Source organism: Leptopilina boulardi, unplaced genomic scaffold (assembly GCF_019393585.1).
Source record: "Leptopilina boulardi isolate dan_hultmark-lab unplaced genomic scaffold, ZJU_Lbou_2.1 LbouV2_214, whole genome shotgun sequence".
Lineage (NCBI taxonomy): Eukaryota > Metazoa > Arthropoda > Insecta > Hymenoptera > Figitidae > Leptopilina > Leptopilina boulardi.
Window position 1 is genome coordinate 211,554 of NW_026137768.1, and position 20,635 is coordinate 232,188.

At 28.9% G+C, this 20,635-nt stretch overlaps 2 protein-coding genes across 2 annotated transcripts in view; one reads left to right on the plus strand and one right to left on the minus strand.

The window, feature by feature from the left end:
* The window catches only part of LOC127279132 (uncharacterized), a 326,137-nt gene that overhangs the window by 13,186 nt on the left and 292,316 nt on the right, over positions 1-20,635 (plus strand). The window lies entirely within an intron of this gene.
* On the minus strand, positions 714-20,334 carry LOC127279225 (uncharacterized). Its single transcript, XM_051301460.1, has 9 exons — positions 19,995-20,334; positions 19,131-19,739; positions 18,714-19,010; positions 16,693-18,491; positions 16,240-16,620; positions 15,860-16,194; positions 11,071-11,243; positions 982-1,188; positions 714-895 (listed from the first exon to the last, which is right to left on the minus strand). The coding sequence occupies exons 1-9, from the start codon at positions 20,332-20,334 to the stop codon at positions 714-716; spliced, it is 4,323 nt and encodes a 1,440-aa protein (XP_051157417.1).

The following is a 20,635-nucleotide window of genomic DNA, read 5'->3' on the forward strand; positions in this document are numbered from 1 at the left end:
TCTTACAATTATATGAAAGTATTTCAACTGTTTCTAAAATTTCCTTGTAGACATAATTTTTTATATAATTATTACTCCTATTATCACCTTAATAAATTTTTACGGAATCGAATGAACCTACCCTTGATAATGCAACATACATATGACGTTATTAAGAAAATTTCTTCTTAAGTCAATAAACGTCTGTCCTTGCTATTTATTTATATAGTAATTGCAAATGCTAATTTTATAGGGAATTGTGTCTTTTTTTAAAAATAAAGGGATATATATTTTCACAAAAAAAAGTTAAACTCTCGTTAATGCTTGACACTTAATAACATTGTTTGATAAACCTAAAATGAGTAATCTTGTTCCGTTACATAAACCTTCAATAATACTAAGATTTCTAATCAGCATTACTACAGAATTTATTCACACATTGACATATCCTGAAATTGTTTATTTTTTATCAAGCCACTGTACGTTTCTTCAACAATGTCTATACATCCCTGTCGTATTATTATTTTATCTCGTAACTCAATATTATAATCAGTATCATTCAGTTCAGCATTACTTATGGGATAAATTTAAGCAGCAAATATCGGAAGACTAGAAAAGTTGATTGTGTTGACGCAGAACAATAACTTTTAATAAAAAATTCAAACATTCTGTTTCTCGTGACCACCAAAAACATAATTTGATTACATTATATCTCTTAATAACATATTCATAATTTATGGAGAAGATTTCGGAGTCATTGGCGCCTCATCCCAAATAAAAACATCAATATTTTTCAAAAAATGTGTTTCTTTAGACCGCTCTTTTATATTTGAAGATGAATCACTATACAGTGGAACAGGTAAGCCCAAAACTGTATGAAGAGTTTTACTGCTTGGAAGTAAGGACGCAACAATTTCTGTAAATGCCATGTTACAAACAGTTTTTTCTTTACTTAATAATAAGTGCCACAAAGTAGTGTACAAAAGTTTTTTTTTCTAAAACCTCCAGGACCATTTACATATAAGCATTTAGAACCATCAGTAGAAGAATCCTCCACTACATTCAATATAAAATCAACAATTCCTTTTTGTTTTAAATTTAAATTCGCATAAGTTTCTTCTCGTAATTTTATATGATCTGAAATATTTATATTATCTACCTTTGTAACACTAATTTCATCATCAATATCTAATAATCCTTCAAACTTAACTAAAAAAATCTTTCTATAAATTATATTGTTTTTATATTGCTATCTCTCCTTCCGGAAGGAGGGAGCTTTGTATTGGTAACGATTTTTTTAAAATGGGTTTTAAACAAATGTCCAAATATATTTGTGTGTATGTCACAAAATCTTGTGTACAAATTATCTCCAAAACACTTTGATGGATTGTCCTAAAATTTTGTTGGCTTATTTTACTCATCAATATCTGAAATCAGAAACAAGGTTTTCAAAAAATATTCACATAATTTTTTCCGGCACTTTTCACGATTTTTAAAACCGAAAAATTTTTTACACTGTAAATTTAATCTTTTTGTCTAAAAAATTGATTTCTCACATTGAAATAAAAAGCATTCTCTGAAAAAAGCCACTGAAAATTTTTTTTTGGTAATGATATAGATATGTTTTAATATAAGTAAAAACTAAAATAAAAAACATGATTTCACGTCCGTATAATGCGGGATTGCCGGCAGGGGTCAAACTTTTTTGAAAAATAATTATAAAGCGCTATAACTTGAAAATAAGTGAATGAATTTTAAAACACCAAAAAAAATATTTTTTGCAGAATTTTCTAAAGTTTTAAACTGTGTACCAAAAAATTAAAAAAAAAATGTCATAGAAAAAACTTAAAAAAATTATTGTTTTTAATTTTTAACACATTATGCCCCCTTCGTTTTTTTCAAAACTACCTCAAAATGTTACTTATTTCATCACCTTCTTACGCCATCCCCCAAGGGAATTTTGCGACAGCTATATTTGTATAAGTTATAAATTAAAAACCAGCTCAGCGCAACGCTCCCCAGATAACAAACGTGTCTGGCACGTTACAGGCACGACGAGCGGCGGACCGTGTCCGTGCTGTAACGCACCTTTTGTGCCACCTACTTTATGACAAGACTGACTGTGCCAGCATCGTGCTCGCAATATTCCTGACATCCCACACAGCACAACATCTTACACCAGGCCTACAGCAGGCTTACATGTAAGGTTTGTAAGGTAACATCGTAAGCCCATAGTAGACTTACAGTAAACCTAAAATGTCCGCCTTACAGTAAGCTTACATGGTAGGGTCGAGGTAAGCTTACATGGTAGGGTCGAGGTAAGCTTACACGGTAAGGTCGAGGTAAGCTTTCACGGTAAGGTCGAGGTAAGCTTACATGGTAGGGTCGAGGTAAGCTTATATGGTAGGGTCGAGGTAAGCTTACATGGTAGGGTCGAGGTAAGCTTACATGGTAGGGTCGAGGTAAGCTTACACGGTAAGGTCGAGGTAAGCTTATGAGTAAAGGCTGTGGTAAGGTTATTATTAAGTTGTAAGGTTGAGGTAAGGTTGTGGTAAGCTTACAAGGTAAGGCAAGTTATATTCAAATAATAATATTAATAATAAATAAATATTGAATAAAAAAATTTTTCTTTTGCCTTATTCTATTTTGGGAACCTATCATTTCGCAGAAAGTTTTGAAAACAAATTTGGGAGGAGTAGGATTCGAACCCGGGACCGAAGTATATACCTAACAACCTAACCAACTGAGCTAAACGGGGAACTGACAATGAGAAAAGTAATCTTACTTTTAAAGTGGAACCAAGAAGATAATCAACTCCTTAAAAGCAAGATTACTTTTCTCATTGTCAGTTCCCCGTTTAGCTCAGTTGGTTAGGTTGTTAGGTATATACTTCGGTCCCGGGTTCGAATCCTACTCCTCCCAAATTTGTTTTCAAAACTTTCTGCGAAATGATAGGTTCCCAAAATAGAATAAGGCAAAAGAAAAATTTTTTTATTGAATATTTATTTATTATTAATATTATTATTTGAATATAACTTGCCTTACCTTGTAAGCTTACCACAACCTTACCTCAACCTTACAACTTAATAATAACCTTACCACAGCCTTTACTCATAAGCTTACCTCGACCTTACCGTGTAAGCTTACCTCGACCCTACCATGTAAGCTTACCTCGACCCTACCATGTAAGCTTACCTCGACCCTACCATGTAAGCTTACCTCGACCTTACCGTGTAAGCTTACCTCGACCTTACCGTGTAAGCTTACCTGGACCCTACCATGTAAGCTTACCTCGACCCTACCATGTAAGCTTACTGTAAGGCGGACATTTTAGGTTTACTGTAAGTCTACTATGGGCTTACGATGTTACCTTACAAACCTTACATGTAAGCCTGCTGTAGGCCTGGTGTAAGATGTTGTGCTGTGTGGGATATTATCCGGATCTTTTGTCCAGGATATATCTGCCAATAGGCTTGTTTAAATTTCTGTTTTTGAATCTTCATTATAAATAAATAAAATCGGACAAGTGCGAGTTACACTCGCACTGAAATCGAGGGTTCCGTACTCGAAGCGAACTTATTTGGTATAAAAACAAATGTTTAAAAAATATGTGTTGTATGACAACTAATATAAGTGATACAAAAAGGAACAATTTTGTAAAATTCAAGAAAATTGTTCCTCTTCGTATCACTTATATTAGTTGTCATACAACACATATTTTTTAAACATTTGTTTTTATACCAAATAAGTTCGCTTCGAGTACGGAACCCTCGATTTCAGTGCGAGTGTAACTCGCACTTGTCCGATTTTATTTTTTAAAAAATATTTTACTAAAAAAATATAAGAAACATAATTTTATTTCAACTCGCAATATTTTTATTGTATTTACATTTTAAAAATATATTGAATATTAAATTTTATCTTTCTAAGTCAAAAAGAGATAAAACTTAAGATATTGATATAAGGCTAGTAGCTGCTTGTCAAGGAAAAATCGAAAGTTATCTAAAAAATAAAATTTGTTTATTAATTCCAGAAAAATCAACTCCAATCATCCTCGCTATATTTTTTTTGTAATCTACACGTAAAAATACGTCAAAATATATAAATTTGAATCACTGTAGAAAAACTTTTTTCGTTTTTTGCGGAAAAATACATTTTTTTCTGAAATTTATCATTTTTCTTCAAAAATTTGATAAAAATTGATCATCAACTCCAATCGCGCTTACATTTTTTCCCTGTATTTTTCACGCAAAAATTGAGTTTTACAGCAAGTATGAACAGTCTGGATTGAATATTGTGTGCGCTAGGGAGAATAAATCATTTTTTTCGAAATTTTTGATTTTTCCTTGACAACGCTATGTAAATTAATCCGAATCAAGTTCGCTATAATTTTCCTGTAATTTTCACGTAAAAATACGTAAGTGTGTCAAATTTGAGCTCTTTATGTCAAAAGATGTGGCCGCTAGGGGGGGGGGTACATACTCATTTTTAGGTATTTTTCGTAAAAATTCATGGTTTTTCCTTGACAACGCTATGATAATCAACTCCAATCATGCTCGCTATATTTTTTTTGTAATCTACACGTAAAAATACGTTAAAATATATAAATTTAATTTCCTTTAAATAAAATTTTGTTCGTTTTTGGTGGAAAAATACATTTTTTTCCTAAAATTGTCATTTTTTCTTGAAAAACTTGATAAAAAGTTAATCATCAACTCTAATCGTGACCGCTTTTTTTCCCCTGTATTTTTCCCGTAAAAATACATTTGTATACTAAATATGATCTGTCTGGGTTGAATATTGTGTGCGCTAGGGAGAATAAATTATTTTTTTCGAAATTTTTGATTTTTCCTTGACAACGCTATGTAAATTGATCCGAATCAAGTTCGCTATAATTTTCCTGTAATTTTCACGTAAAAATACGTAAGTGTGTCAAATTTGAGCTCTTTATGTCAAAAGATGTGGCCGCTAGGGGGGGGGTACATAGTCATTTTTAGGCATTTTTCGTAAAAATTCATGGTTTTTCCTTGACAACGCTATGTTAATCAATTCCAATCAAGTTCGCTATAATTTTCCTGTAATCTACACGCGAAAATACATATGTTTACTAATTTTCAGCCCTCCAGATAAATTTATATGGCCGCTAGGGGGGAGGGGTACACGATTTCAAAAAAACCGATATTAATAGGGTTCCGAACCGAGTACGGAACCCTAAAAAAAGTATTACTTTCACTAATAAAATTAAATAATTTATAAATAAATTAATTTTTATTGATATTTTATTTTTTTGTAGTGATAAGCAAAACAAGTTTGCAATAATTTTTTTTATGGTTCAAAATATATAAAAATATAGATAAAAGAATAAATCTAGGGATAAGAGAAAATAACAAGATTTATTAAAAAATAATTCACAAATTTTTAAAAATGTAGAATACTTTTTAAAATATCTGAAAAATCATGAATAAAAAATTTAAAAAGTAAAGTAAATTATCAAAAAGATGAGAAAAATATAAGCCAACAAATTTTTAATAAATTAAGCAGTTTAATAAGTATAAAAATCCTAATAACTTAAGTTTTGTAAAACACACTATAGAAATGTTAAGAAAAGAAAATTCTTAAAATATAAGAAATTTAAGGAGATTATTCATAAAATGAAGGAGTTTAAAAAATGTAAGAACAAAGCTTTAAAGGACGAAAAAAGCTTAAATTATTTAAAAATGCCCAAAACAAAAACTAAACAGCTTTAAATTTTAAAAAAATTATGAAATGTTAAAAATTGTATAAAATAAAATGTTGTAAGAAAATAAAAGAATTTATAAACGAATATAAAAAGAATCTGAAAATTAAAAAAAATTGAAATGATTTACAGAAATATTTTTAAAAAATTAAAGAAAATGTTATAACAGAACGAAAAACTATTGAAATATAGGAACGATTGGGAAATTTGTAAAAATACAGGAAAAAATGCAAAAAAAACTGACTAGAATCTATTAAAAAAGAATAATATAAGGAAAAAGTTATTCAGTTTAGAGAAGGGACAACATTTCTAAGAAATGAAAAAATTATGAAAAACTATAAAATTTATTAAATGAGCAAAGAATGATAAAAAATTATAAAGGAACTTAACAACAAAATGAGAAAATAACGTATAAACACACACAGCACATGATATTTTCTAAATATTTCTGAAATATTCCAATGTAAAGTCCTTGAAATATTGCTGAAATTAGGGAAATGTCCGCCTATAAGTAATATTGCCGTGTAATTTTGCTGAAATATTTCATTAAAATATTATAGAAAAATTCCAACTTAAATGATGCTAAGGATCCTAAGGTGTTGAACATGTTAGAAAATAACGATTGATTTCATATTTTAAAAAAGTTTCTAACTTTCTTTGAAATATTTTCTGAATATTGCAGAGTCTTCATTTGTAATATTGCAGGAGTCTTAATGTGTAATATTTCAGCAAAATTTCACGGCAATATTTCTTATAGGCGGACATTTTCCTGTTTTCATCAACATTTCATGAACCTTGCATTGAAATATTTCAAATCTTTCAATCAAATATTCATGAAATGTTTATGAAATATAATGTGATGTGTGGGAAAAAAAGAAAATCCTTAAAAAAATTAAACGATTAACTGAAAAGTTTTTTAAAAATTGTACTAAATATTAAACAAATAAAAATTCATGAAACGAATTGAATTAATTGAATAATAAATTGAAAATTGGATGGAATAAATTTAAAAAAAACTATGAAAACTTTTAATAAAGCTAATAAGTTTGATTTCGAAATATTTATTTTGTCTTACTTTACACATTTCCCAATCTGTTTTTGCCAATAGTTAAAATTCCCAATCTTTCTATTTCCCATAGTCCACTTTTCCCAACATATTATTTTGTTAAAGTATGCTTCTCCTAACCTACTCTTTTCAAAAATTATACTTTTTCCAATCTAATGATTTCACAACCTTCAATCTTTCATCCAATTAACTTCATATTATACTTGGTAATCTTTTTTGTTTCTTCTTGTCAAACTGCGTCAAAATTGTCTAGTCTTTTTTTATTTAATTTTAATTATAAGTTTCATAATTTATTTTTAATCTTGGCTGAGTTACTAGAAACAAGGGGGAAAGTTTTTTTTACACGTTGAGGGCTTTTATATCACAAACATTCTGAAAAAAATGTCTGCATTTTTTGAAGGTGTCGGCGATATCCGAAATGTTCGACTCTTGCCATTACTCAGTCGAACGGCAGTAAAATAAATGTAATAAAAGATCCTGAGATTATATTATATACATCTTCTTTAAATATACCTTTATATTAAATTAACTTTACAAAAATATGGAGTTGTATTCAATATTAAAAGCGAATGTCTGACCGTTGTGAAAAATTTAAGATTTGGGAAATTTAGCTATTGGAAAAATCTTTCTTTGGAAAATATTAGTTGTAGGAAATATGTTCATCGGAAAGATTGGAGTAGGAATAATGAATCGGTAAATGTGTCCTACAATCTCTAATGCCAAACAAGCAAATTGAATAAATCATTTATCATCTTCATCCAAATTTTAGGTTAAAATTAAAGCATTCAAAATGTCAAACTAATATGGTCGAAAATTTTTACTTTGTCCTCTTTCGTGTTTCCAGGTACGGCAAATAGCGGATTCAAAAATAGTTTTACTTTTGAATAAATTTAAAATATCAAGTTTCAAGCGAATTTGGTACATTTTTAAAATTTTTGTCCGCATACTCTTCTATTCATTAAAATAATATAATATTTATAATGTCATGCTTTAACTACTTCACACATATATATATATATATATATATATATATATTTCTTTACACTCAGGATAAAATAATGTTCTTATGTTTATGTCAAATATATTGGAATCGTCACGAAACACAGATTACGAGAAACATTTTTTTACATATTTAGACAAAATAAAAAATAATTTTGTTTCTTCACATACTCATTAAGAGCCATAAAACTTGAAAGGACAGTTCGCGACTCTAGAATCGAGGAAACCCTTTAAAAAAAGATATTGTTTAATGACGGTCGATGCCCGAAAGTCAGGTATTAAAAACCTATCCACAAAAGGGAAATCAATATTCAAATAGCTTTTTTCGAATCTTATACTGAACGAATCCTAAAAAAACAAAATTGAAGTTAGGATTTTTTTGTTGAATATCATATCGTTGAAATCGTCATAAAACGAATATTCTGAAAAATAAAGTTTTCTTCACATAGTAATACGAAAAAAAATTATATTGTTTTCTTACATACTAATGAAGAGTCATAAAACTTGAAGTAACAGTTCTTGACTCTGGGACGAACAAACCCTACAAAGCAATAGTCCTTCTTTAATGACTGTCAATGCACGAAAGACAGGTATTTGAAACCCTAAAACAAAAGAAAAATAAAATGTTCTTTGCTCAGGTAGCAGTAGATAGACATTACTATGTTACTCATTCTCTCTTTCTTTTTCAAGGAAAATGACATAATTTTTTCTTTGTCAAGTAACGCTTGAAATTTTACGCTCTAATTTTCTCTCGTCAGTCCAGAAAAATAGTATAAGAATATCTTGCTTTAGCTAATTTACCTATCTACTCATTTCATAGTAAGGATACCATTTAGTGAAAATATCTTTCTGTCTTCCTCTTTCTGGATAAATGATATAAATTGGTCTCTGTTTAATATAACGCAGAAAATCTAACGCATTTCCTAACAACCCTTAACCGGAGACATACAAACTTAGGAGATAAAAAAATTAAATAACAGATTTTTTTTAAAACAGACCACCTTTAAGGCACTCTCACACCTTTTTGGCTGCCTGCCTGCCTGCAGGTTACCATGGCAACACACGAGTGTGAGTAAGACAGAAAATTTGAATATTCCAATTTTTAAATTTTCTGTCGCACTCACTCTCATGCGTTGTCATGGTAACCTGCAGGCAGCCAAAAAGGTGTGAGAGTGCCTTTAATCGGACAAATTCAAACTTAGGAGGTAAAAAAATTAAATAACAGATTTTTTTAAAAACAGTACCTTAGGCGGCTTCCATAAATGATGTCACAGGCTTAGAGGAGGAGGGGGGGGGTTTACGAAATTGTGACAGGGCGGAGGGGGGGTGTTTCATAAACTGTGACATCACGAATTTACTTTAAAAGTAACTTTCATTTAAATAAAGAAATCAATTTTTTTACTTCGTGAAATTTAAATATCTTTCATAAAGCGCGCCGTTTGCGCAAGCCAGTATAGTGCCAACGTTAAACTAACTTAACCTTAAGGTATGCAAAGATTATTTATGTTTAAAACAAAATTTATAAGAATTATTTTTATAGCTCTAAAACTAATAATAATGTAATCAGAACTTATAAAAATTAATATTTGTTTTTGAATAAAATTGGGAAAATTCAGAATACAATTAGTGCGCAATTATTATTAATTTTGTCCTGATTTTCTTTTGCAAGTATATTTGCATTAAAAATGCTTGAAAAATAAGCAAATTCATTAGTTGAGGGATTATTTAAAGTAACTAAGTTTCTATTTATTGAAAAAAGATTTTTTTCATGAAAAATAACTGTTTTGAATATTGTGACGTGACATAGGAGTGGGGGGGTCTGAAAAAATGTGACAAATTGTGACATAGGGGAGGGGGGGGGGGTCGAAAATGTCCGAAAATCCTGTGACATCATTTATGGAAGCCGCCTTACACCTTACCTTATTTTTGCTCCACTAACTCAAAAACAAAGCCAGAGCAAAAGAAAAAATTCTGGAATTTTAGTCCCGAAAAGAGCTAATTGAAAATATACTAAATGGATACTCAGTAGGTAATATACTAAAATAAATAAAAATATAATGTAAAAAAAATTTTTTTATTTAAATAGAATGCTTTTATTATGGCTTCCTAAAAAGTAATAAATAATAGAGAAAAATTGTAGAAATACATACAAACATTCCAAATATTTTTTACATTCAAATCAAATCAAAAAGATCATGACAGTTCTGAGAATTTTTTGAACCTGATTTTTTTAGGTTCAAGAAAAATTAATTTGTAAAAGCATTCGAAGTTGAAAGAATCCATCTATTGTGAAATTTTAACTATGAATGCTTTTACAAATTAATTTTTATTGAACCTAAAAAATCAATTTTAAGCTTTAGCATATGGATTAATCTCTCTAAGTAAAATATCAATTTCCGATAATAATTTCATCAAACATTTATTATTATATTCGTTATTTAATCTTTCTTTTACAGCTGCATTTGAATCAATTATATACAATTGACCATTTTTTCGACTATCGTCATCATTTGGATGAATAGAGTATGTACAATGATGTACTTGTCCATGAATGCAGAAAACATACGGACCTTTTCCTTTTGGAACTTCTAATTTAGCTCCCATGCTAGCAAAAGCAAATGAACTGTTATACGAACGAATATTTTCTCTATAATTTTTACCCACAGAGATAGAGTCACATAATAAATTGGTTAAATACTCAGGATAAGGAGTTAAGTCATTTAACTTTACTTTCTCTTTGTGACAACAGCTATTAAAATTATTATCTGAAGACCTTTCACCCAAATAATTTTTAGAAATATTTTTTTTATCAAATTCATCTAAAGATATAATTGCAGTTTCTAATGTTTCTAACTGTTTAGTATTCTTTTTATTTATTTATTGGTGAAATCTCTTTCTTGACGCTCTTTTTTATTAACCTCCGTTTTCAATAAAAATGTAATATTCTTACATAATACATTCCTTTGTTGGCGCTCTTTTTTTTAAACCTCTGTTTCTGTCAAAATTTTTAAATTTTTACGCATTAAATCATTTTCTAGACGCTGCTTTTTTTCAATTTCTGTTTCTAAACGCAATTTTTTATTCTTACTTTCTAAATTTCAATCGTTTTCAATAATTAAGTTTCTAGTTTCAGACGTTATTTTTGCAGGAAAAGGAAATAAACAATTCTTTTTAAACATTAAGCTGAAATGTTGCCTCATTCTGCTGTGAACGTAATCAAGAGTATTCGGCATTATATTAAAATATAAAGATGTTGCAAATGCTATTGCAAATATTCCACAATCAATACCATTCGGTTGTTGATGAACTTTTGCAAAAACTACGGTTGGTTTAAAGGGATATAATCTTTCTAAATATTTTATTTGATCCTCATTTAAACAACCTTTATTAAGAATATCATAAATATAAAGCCTTAATCCATCATAATAAGTGCAAATCCAATGACCAAGACTACAAGAACCACTAAAAAGTATTCAAATATGCTTTTGATTTCTGTTAATCGGAATAACTAAATCAAGAATTTGCAAATACTAAGATTTTTGCATATCAAAAACTGATTGTGGTACTCTTTGCAATAGTTGTGCAAATACATTAATTTGATTATCACTTAACTTTTCTCCTACAGTATCTATAATGCTAAAATCTGGAGCACTTAAGCAACCTTTTCTTTCTGAATTTGACATTTTTCTTTTATTAAAATAACTTGCATAAAAAATCTTTTCTTAAATCCCTGGCGGATTATGTTGACTGTGTTTGGACCGAGTTCAGTCCCAACTCGGTCCAGTGCGGTCCGAGGCCAAATATCATAATAAATTAATGAAATATGATGAAATAAATGATTAAAATTGATAAATAAGTATTTAAAAAGTTAATTTGTGGAAAAATTTATTTAAATTAAGCTTTTATTAAACTTTAATTAATAATTATAGAGTGAGTTGTTTGCCTGTCAATGTAGGTGTTATTTTTTTTAATATTGCGATTGTAATAATATTAACTTTTTAAATACTTATTTATCAACTTTAATCATTTATTTCATCATATTTCATTAATTTATTATGATATTTGGCCTCGGGCCGCACTGGACCGAGTTGGGACTGAACTCGGTCCAAACACAGTCAACACAATCCGCCAGCGAAAATCAATCACCACAATAAGTTTTCGTGTTCGAAAAAATTCTTTAAGAAAAATATTTCCTTTTTAAATAATACACCTACTCTGAAATTTAATTTTTAAGTCATTTGTCACCCAAATTCTTTTCAAATTATTTTTATCTTTCTTCTTTACAAGAACAATTTAACACTTTTTTCCAATTTAAACAAAGAATTAATTATTTAAAGAAATAAAAATTAAATTAACTCTGTAACAAAAAAAATTTATAACGAAAATATATTTTCATTTGAAATTACAAATGAAAATAATACGTATAAAAAATATTTTCTAAAAAATATCACCACAAATACACTTACTTTGAAAATGAATCTCTTATTATTGCTTAGAATAATTACTTTTTTATAATTTTTAAACACTTAATTTAGAAAAAATCACTTACCTAGTTTTCATTTGTCACCCAATTTCTTCTCAAAAGAACAATTTAACACTTTTTTTTAATTTAAACAGAGATTTAATTGTTTAAAGAAATAAAATGAACTCCGTAACAAAAAAAAGTTTACAACGAAAATATATTTTGTTTAGAAAATACAAATCGTAGAAAATTTACTTCAAAATTCGAGATCTGAAACTTTACAAGAGAATGCGATTAAAAACTGTAGTTCACGTTATACCCACCCACACAGCACAGTATATTGCTGTAAGCTTACCTCAAGCTTACATGTAATTTTTGTAAGCTAACCCTGTAAGCTTCAGGTAAGGTCGAGGTAATATAAAAATGTCCGCCATACAGTAAGCTTACACAGTAATGTCATGGTTAACTTACATTGTAAAGTCATGGTAAGGTTACAGTAAGCTTACACGGCAAGTTTTCAAAGGTATCAATAAATAATTTTTTTAAAATATTTATGCGCAGTAGCTTTCTATGGCACTTACGAATGCGCAGTAAATTTTTTTAAGCAAACCCTACCGGGGTTTTTATATAAATGATAAAATAAATATAATTGTGCAAAACAATTTATTGTTTACTGTAAGTTGATAAATTAATACTTTGTTCTTTGTTAGCAATTAATATAAGCTTACCGTGTAAACTTACTGTAACCGTACAGTGATGTTACCGTGTAAGCTTACCATGACTTTACAATGTAAGTTAGCTTACAAAAATTACATGTAAGCTTGAGGTAAGCTTACAGCAATATATTGTGCTGTGTGGGCAGAGAGAAAGAGAAAGAGAGAGCGCGAAAAAATGTGAAGAGCAAAAAAGATGAAACAACGACAGTCATCGATTGCGTCCTGTAAGGGGAAGTTGTATAGCCCCACTCTACAGGCCAGGCCATAAACTCGGAGCTCGAGGGACGCATGCACCGAGCGGGGCCTGAGCGAAGTTCTTGGGCCTAATGACATTTTCTATTTATGGCCCTTAATGAGTTTTTCACGAACATTATAATATTTTTAAATATTAACAATTTTTAATTTTTTTATCATATTCCTAGCTAAAATAAACGCGCGTAAACGCGCGTAAAATGCATGCTTTAAATAAACTTTTGGATATTTCATTATTTTATAGACACTTTTATTTCTGAAGTTTTTAGAAAGTTTTAAATGTATGAAAATTTGTAAAGCTGATAACTTATAAAAGACGTATTTTCTGAAGGACGTTTTACAAATAATTTTTGAAACTGTAAGCTTTTAATAACAAGTATAAAGTGGAATTTTCATCGTTTAATGAAGGAACTTTTATTTCATTCGCAAACAACTAATGAACGCTTAATATAGACAAATCCACAGAACAGGTCTATATTTAAATCCTTTTTTTGTAAAATGGAATAAAAATTATTGACGTTATTATAAAAGGTTGCAGTTAGGTTATAAAGGTTCAAGATAAATTTTTTAAAGAATTAATATTTCGATTCAATTTGAAATTGATGACATACGCACAGAAAGAAATTCTTGTCTGTTAAATATTTATTTGTGAATAATTTCAAGTGTAGCTCTTCGTAAAGTTCAATTATTTTCAAAATTTTTATTTAAAATTCTTCAAAAACTCGATTACTTTCAACAATTTTAATCAAACTCTTTAAGATATTCAATTCATTTCAAAACAATTCTACAAAATTTGATTCATTTAAAAATTGTTCAATTGATTGTTTTTGAAAATTTAATTATCTTAAAATAATTGAATTGAAATTTTTAAAAATCCTAATTTTTTTAAATACCCATTTCAATAAAATTCTCCAAAACTTCAATTATTTTTAGATGCATTGTGAATTTTTTTATAACACTCATATCTTAAAAATTGTACGAACACAAATTAATATTCCCCTAAATATGAATAAAATTGATTAAAGTGCCTCTAAGATATTGGCTTTTGAAAAAATCAGTACTTCAAACTTTGATGCCCGGTAAAATCCAAAATTTTGAAAATTTATAGACATTTTTTTTCCTTGTTCTTTCCTTATACAATACTATTATTACACTCGATTTCATCAAAATTAAAAGACCCACGACCAACTTTGATATTTTTGAGAAAATTTGACCCATATCTAATACCCACTATCAATTTATCTTAAATACGAATATTATCTATTATTGCAAATCCAATTATCTTCAATACTAAAATTATCTAATATTCGAAATACACAAATCTTTGGTGCCAATACAAAAAAAATTCAAATTATATTTCCAACATCGAAAATCAAAAATCCAATATTTAGTATCCAAAATCCAAAATTCAATATCCAAAAAACTAAATTCAATATCTAAATTCTAATATCCAAAATCAAATATCAAGAATTCAGTATCCAACATCCAAAATTCTAAATTGAAAATCCAAAATGCAATATGCAAAATTCAAAATTGAATATCTAAAATTAAAAATGTAATATCCAAATTACAGTATACAAATTTTAATATGAAAAATCCAAAATTGAATATTGAAAATGCAAGATCCAAAATCCAATATCCAATAACCAATACTATTATATCTTTAATACTAATATTATCTAATATTCAAAATCCAGATATGTTAAATAATAAAGTTCTCTAATTTCCAAAATACACAAATCTTTATTACCAATGCAAAATATATTTCCAACATCCAAAATGCAATATGCAAAATCCAAACTTCAATATCCGAAATCAAAAATTCAATATCTAAAATCCAATATCCAAAATTTTATATGCAACATGCAAAATTCAATTTCCAAAATCCAAAATTCAATATCTAAAATCCAAAATGCAATATCCAAATTGCATTTTAAAAATGCAATATTGAAAATCCAAAATCCAATATCTAATACCCAATATCAATATATTTTTAATACGAATATTATCTAATATTCACAATGCAAATATCTTAAATACTAAAGTTCTCTAATTTTCAAAATACACAAATCTTTAGTACCAATGCAAGAAATGCAAAATATATTTCCAACATTGAAAATCCAATATGCAAAATCCAAACTTCAATATCCAAAATCCAAAAGTCAATATCGAAAATCAAAAATTCAATATCCTAAATCCAATATACAAAATTCAGTATCCAAATTCGAAATTTTAATATCCAAAGTTCAAAATTCATTATTTATTAAATTGAGCATAAACCCAAAAAATGTCAGTAACGATTAATAATTAAAATTTCTCCACCTTTTAGACCTTGCCATTCGAAAGGACACTAAGAAATGTGTAGAAATGTTTATTATTACTAAAGAATATAGCAAGAATCAATTGCTATTTATTTCTGAATGTCTGTCTTATATTCTTATAATAGATTACACATTTCGTGTGCATATTTTAAGAACTGCATTTACATGACCCAAACATTGAAGCAGAAATTTTAAAATCAAGTAACCACAATCATTTTTAAATAATTATTAAATGTGAAATAAATAAAAGCTACATAACATCAAAGTATTTCGTGATAAACAATATTCTTTATAAATAACTTTTTAGAAAATTCTACACTTTTGTACACAGCAGAAGGAAGAGCATAGATTTTTAAATGTTCCTTAGATTTAACTCGAGAACAACCAACATAAATTTGACCATGACCAAATGCTGAAATTGGTAAATATATTCCTACTTTATCAAAAGATTGTCCTTGAGATTTATTAATTGTCATGGCATAAGCAAGTCTAACTGGAAATTGTCTTCTTATCATTCTAAATGGATATGTGTCTTGTGAAGGAGATAAATCAATGCGTGGAATAAAAACTATTTCTCCCTTAGATTTTCCAGTAATTATTTCTGCAGAAATTACGTTTCTCAATAATGATTTTACAACTAATCGAGTCCCATTACATAATCCCTGAACCAAATTCATATTTTTTAAAAGCATAATTATACATCCTACCTTTAAAGATAATTTATGAGGAGGCAAACCGTCTGGTGTTAGACTATTTAAAAATTCTATTGGAACAATATTATTTACATCTTTTCGATCGTCGTCGACATGTGAATCAATACTATAATAAATTATTTCTTGTCCTTCTAATTTTAACAAAATACGTTCATTCAAATCTAATACCTCAGAATTAGTTAATGAAAGAATGCAAGCTGAATGAACAGATTCATCATGTTTATTTATTGACGATCCATAAATTTCATCAATTAAATTTCCATCAGAAATTAAATCCTGTGGTATTTCTAAAACACTGTTTTCTCTTTCAAACATAGATTGAGGTTTACCATCACCAACATTTTGTAACCAATTTGAAAACTCTACATCATTATTCTGTAATCTAACGTTAATATGTAAGGACCTACTTTAAAAAAGATCCCACAATCTACTATTTTTCACACATACTTCAACAATGTGTGTGCGACTACCATGTGGAACAATTGGCAATGTTTGTCGAAAATCTCCTGAAAGCAAAATAACTTTACCTCCAAATGGTTCATTACATTGTGTAATATCTCGCAGCATAGACTCCATTGCTTGTAGAGCAAATTTAGGTGCCATTGTTATTTCATCCCAAATAATGATTTTGGCACTTCTTAACAGTTCAGCGTGCTTTGACATTCTACTGATATTGCATGTTGAATCTTCATTGATTGGTATAGGAAATTTAAACATTAAATGTGAAGTTCGTCCACCTCTTAAAAGATTAGCTGCTATACCAGTCCATGCAACTGCTAAAACTACCAATTCTTCACTTTCAAGTGCAGTAATAATTGTGTTTTCTAAATAGCTTTTACCACAGCCACCAGGTGCAGAAAGGAAAAAGTACCTATTTTTGCAATTATCATTATGTACTGCTGCCATGACATCATCAAAAATTTTGCGCTGTTCACTATTCAAACTTTTTATGAGTATTTCAGCTTCTTCTTTTAGCAATTTTAATGCTAATGCATTAGCTTCTTTATCGACAAAAATATAATCTTCAAGAATTTGTTGAACAATATTAGGCAAACCAAATTGATTTAAAGCAAATCCATGAAAATTAAGCACTTCATTAATTAATATTAATGCTTGTTGCAGTGCTACTTCTACGGGTACATTATTATCAAAAATCATGTGTTCCTTGTACTTATTCCATAAATCAAATGCATTCAGAGGAAATCCAAACACACATATATATGCAAATAGACGACAAAGTTCTTTAGGAAATTTCATGCTTACAGCTTCAGTCAAACAATTATCCCATTCACTATCATCTACCATCAAATTTCTTGCACGCGCTGCTTCTGTAAAAGTATTATATGTAATACCTTCATATGTTCTTACATCATCAAACGATTTAGCACCACGTACATGAAGCAGTAAGATTCTCAAAAAATATCTTTCAATATCTTTCGGACTTACGAAATACATGCGGCAAATTAAAGGTTTAGTAATTCGTTCCCTTATTTTCCAAGTTTTAGATGATCCAACAAAAACATACTTATGTGGTATTTCTGTGTACAAATACTTCCGTGCCTCAGGATTTTCTACATTTAACTTGAACCATGCTGTTAATGTAGTATTTTTAAATTTATTAACTGCTTCTTCTTCTAATCCTTCTTTAAAACATACTGATTGTTGATTAGGCAGATGTACAGCTAATCTATAAGTTGCATGTGATTGTTTATGCATATTGAATTCGTATAATCTATGCATTGCTTCTGGTGGACATACATAACTTGTATTTAAATAATGTTCAATTTCATCATATTCCATTTCCTGATTATCATCCTTATAACCTATTATTGCAGTGTCATGACCTTTATGCATATATTTGAATAAATATTTAATACCATCCGTACTACCACATGGTATAACACAAATATGACCTTTAAATGTTTTACTTAAATAAAGATTATATGGTACAATCATCGAATTGTCAGCAGTACATTTAATTGATCCATCTTGTTTATAAAAAATAATTTTTTTTCCATCATTTCTTCGCCTGAGTTCCGGATAATTCTTCGAACCATAAGTTGTTTCAGAACAAAAAGGCTTCGGATATTGTTTTGTACAAACTTTCTTTTCAGGATCCATACAAGGAGAACTCATGTTTTCTTTACCACATGGCCCATGAACTTGAAATTGCTTTACAATATTAAAAAGTTCCGGATTCTTCGTTTCGTCTGGTATTTCCGCACATATCATTTTATCTAAGGTTTCTGCATCTCGAATTGGTGTACGTAAAAATATAATTATATGCACATGTGGCAATCCACGTTTTTGAAATTCTATAACATATACAAATACAATAATTGGGCCAAAAATTTCTTTGTCTTTTATTTCTTTCATTAACTCTTTCACTTTATGTTGAAAAATTCTAGCTACAAGATCTGGGCGATCAGACGCAGTTTCAACATCCAACAAATTTTCTGTAATTTCACGCCACTTTGGATTACATGTCATTGTTATAAATAAATGTGGTTTTCCAAATTCTTGAACTAATCGCATAGCATCCATAAAACATTGTTGATAACAACGTGGTCCTCCAATAAACGTTGATGGCAAAATAATCATTTTTCCAGGTCGGACATTTTCGTCTTTTGCTTTATTGTGAATATAATCCATTAATCCACAATACAATTCTGCTCGAAGCTTTTTTTGTTGTAAACGAATGTATTTTAAACGTTCACCTTCTACTTTCGACCAGACATCAACTATGTATTGCTGAGTTAATTTTCCTAATTTTAAACATGGATTGAAAGATCCTCTATATGAAAGGCGATACATATAAAATTGTAAAGGTGTTACATTACGAGTACCTTCAGTATGCTTAAGGTTAACAGTCCATCCAGGATCACCATAAGGAAACATTAAAGGATATGTCATAGGATCAACATTTTCACTAAGACTAGAAATTGGAACACTCTTTGAATATTTTGGGTATATACATATATCACGTTCCATAGGAGGTTCACCATCTTCGCTAACAAATACAACTGCTACTTCACTACAAGACGGAACATTAAATTTACTTTGATTTAATGATCTGTCGCGTTTAATCCACATTTCAATATTTCTTATAGGTTTATTTTTAGATTTTGCTAGTGATTCTTCTACTAATTCTACCTCTCTCATCATTTGAAATGCTTTAGCATAAGGATTAATTTCTCTTAATAATTTATCTATTTCTTCCATTAATGATGATAAACATTTCTCATTACATTTATTCTTTAATCGTTCAAGCACTGCATCATTGGTATCAAGAATGTACAACTGTCCATACTTTCGGTTTTCATTATCATCAGGATGAAGAGCACATGTATTATGATACACTTGTCCGTGTACACGAAAAACATAGGGACCATATCCTTTAGGAATTTCTAACTTAGCTCCCATGCTGGCGAAAGCAAACGAATTATTATAACAACGAATATTTTCTTTATAATTTTTTCCTTCAACACTTGAATCTAGTAACAAACTTTTTAAATAAAGCGGATAAGGATTTAAATCTTTTAACTTCACTTTACCCTTATGACAGCAACTTTGAAATAATTTATCTAACGGCCTTTCACACAAAAAATGTAACGCACTACAAAACTTACATTTTACATTCATCATACCTAAATAATTCTCTAGAACTTCACTTTCATCAAAATCTTCAAAAGACATAATTGCAACTCCTACAGTTTCTATCTTTTTCCTATTTTTATTACTTTTTTTACAAGCCAAATTATTTTCTTTGCGTTTCTTCTTTTCATCTTCACTTTCCATAAATAATTTTGCCTTTTTACATGCCAAATTTTTTTCTTTGCATATTTTCTTTTCATTCTCAGATTCTATAGATAGTTTCTTTTTTTTGCATATCAAATTTCCTTTTAGACGCTCTATCTTTTGTATTTCTGTTTCTGTTTCATTGCGCATACGTTTTTTCAGTCTATCTTTCTCTAGTATAATTTTTTTCTTTTCATCCGTCATTTCGCGCCTTGCTTTCTGTTTTCTTTCCTTATCTTTTATTGTTATAAATCTCTTTTTATCGTATTCTTCATTTAGGGATTGGTTCATTTCTGAATATTCCAGTGTTAAAGCTTCTTTAACATTTTTATTAGTTACACAAAGTCTTTTTTTTCACTTACATCATTCGAAGAATGCTTTATTTCGAAATCATTAAGTGATATAACTCTGTTGACACTATTACCGGAAATAGTTGTTAAAACATGAAAAGGATTTTGTTTACCATTTTTCAGTTCTTCAGATCGATTTATGAAAAGACAATTCCAATTATTTTCTACTATCGAATTCCTTATTTTAGACGCTCTTACTGCCGGGAAATGATTTAACGTATTATTTTCAAACATTGACTTCA

Excerpts from the sequence above, each read along its gene's own strand:
- LOC127279225 (XM_051301460.1), bottom strand. The coding sequence starts at position 20,334 with ATGAACCAATCCCTAAATGAAGAATACGATAAAAAGAGATTTATAACA. Across the intron at positions 18,492-18,713 it reads GACATGTAATCCAAAGTGGC|AAACCTTAGATAAAATGATA; the intron begins GTGAAATTACAG and ends TTCGAGATGCAG. Across the intron at positions 16,621-16,692 it reads GTCGCACACACATTGTTGAA|AATAATGATGTAGAGTTTTC; the intron begins GTATGTGTGAAA and ends GTTAGATTACAG.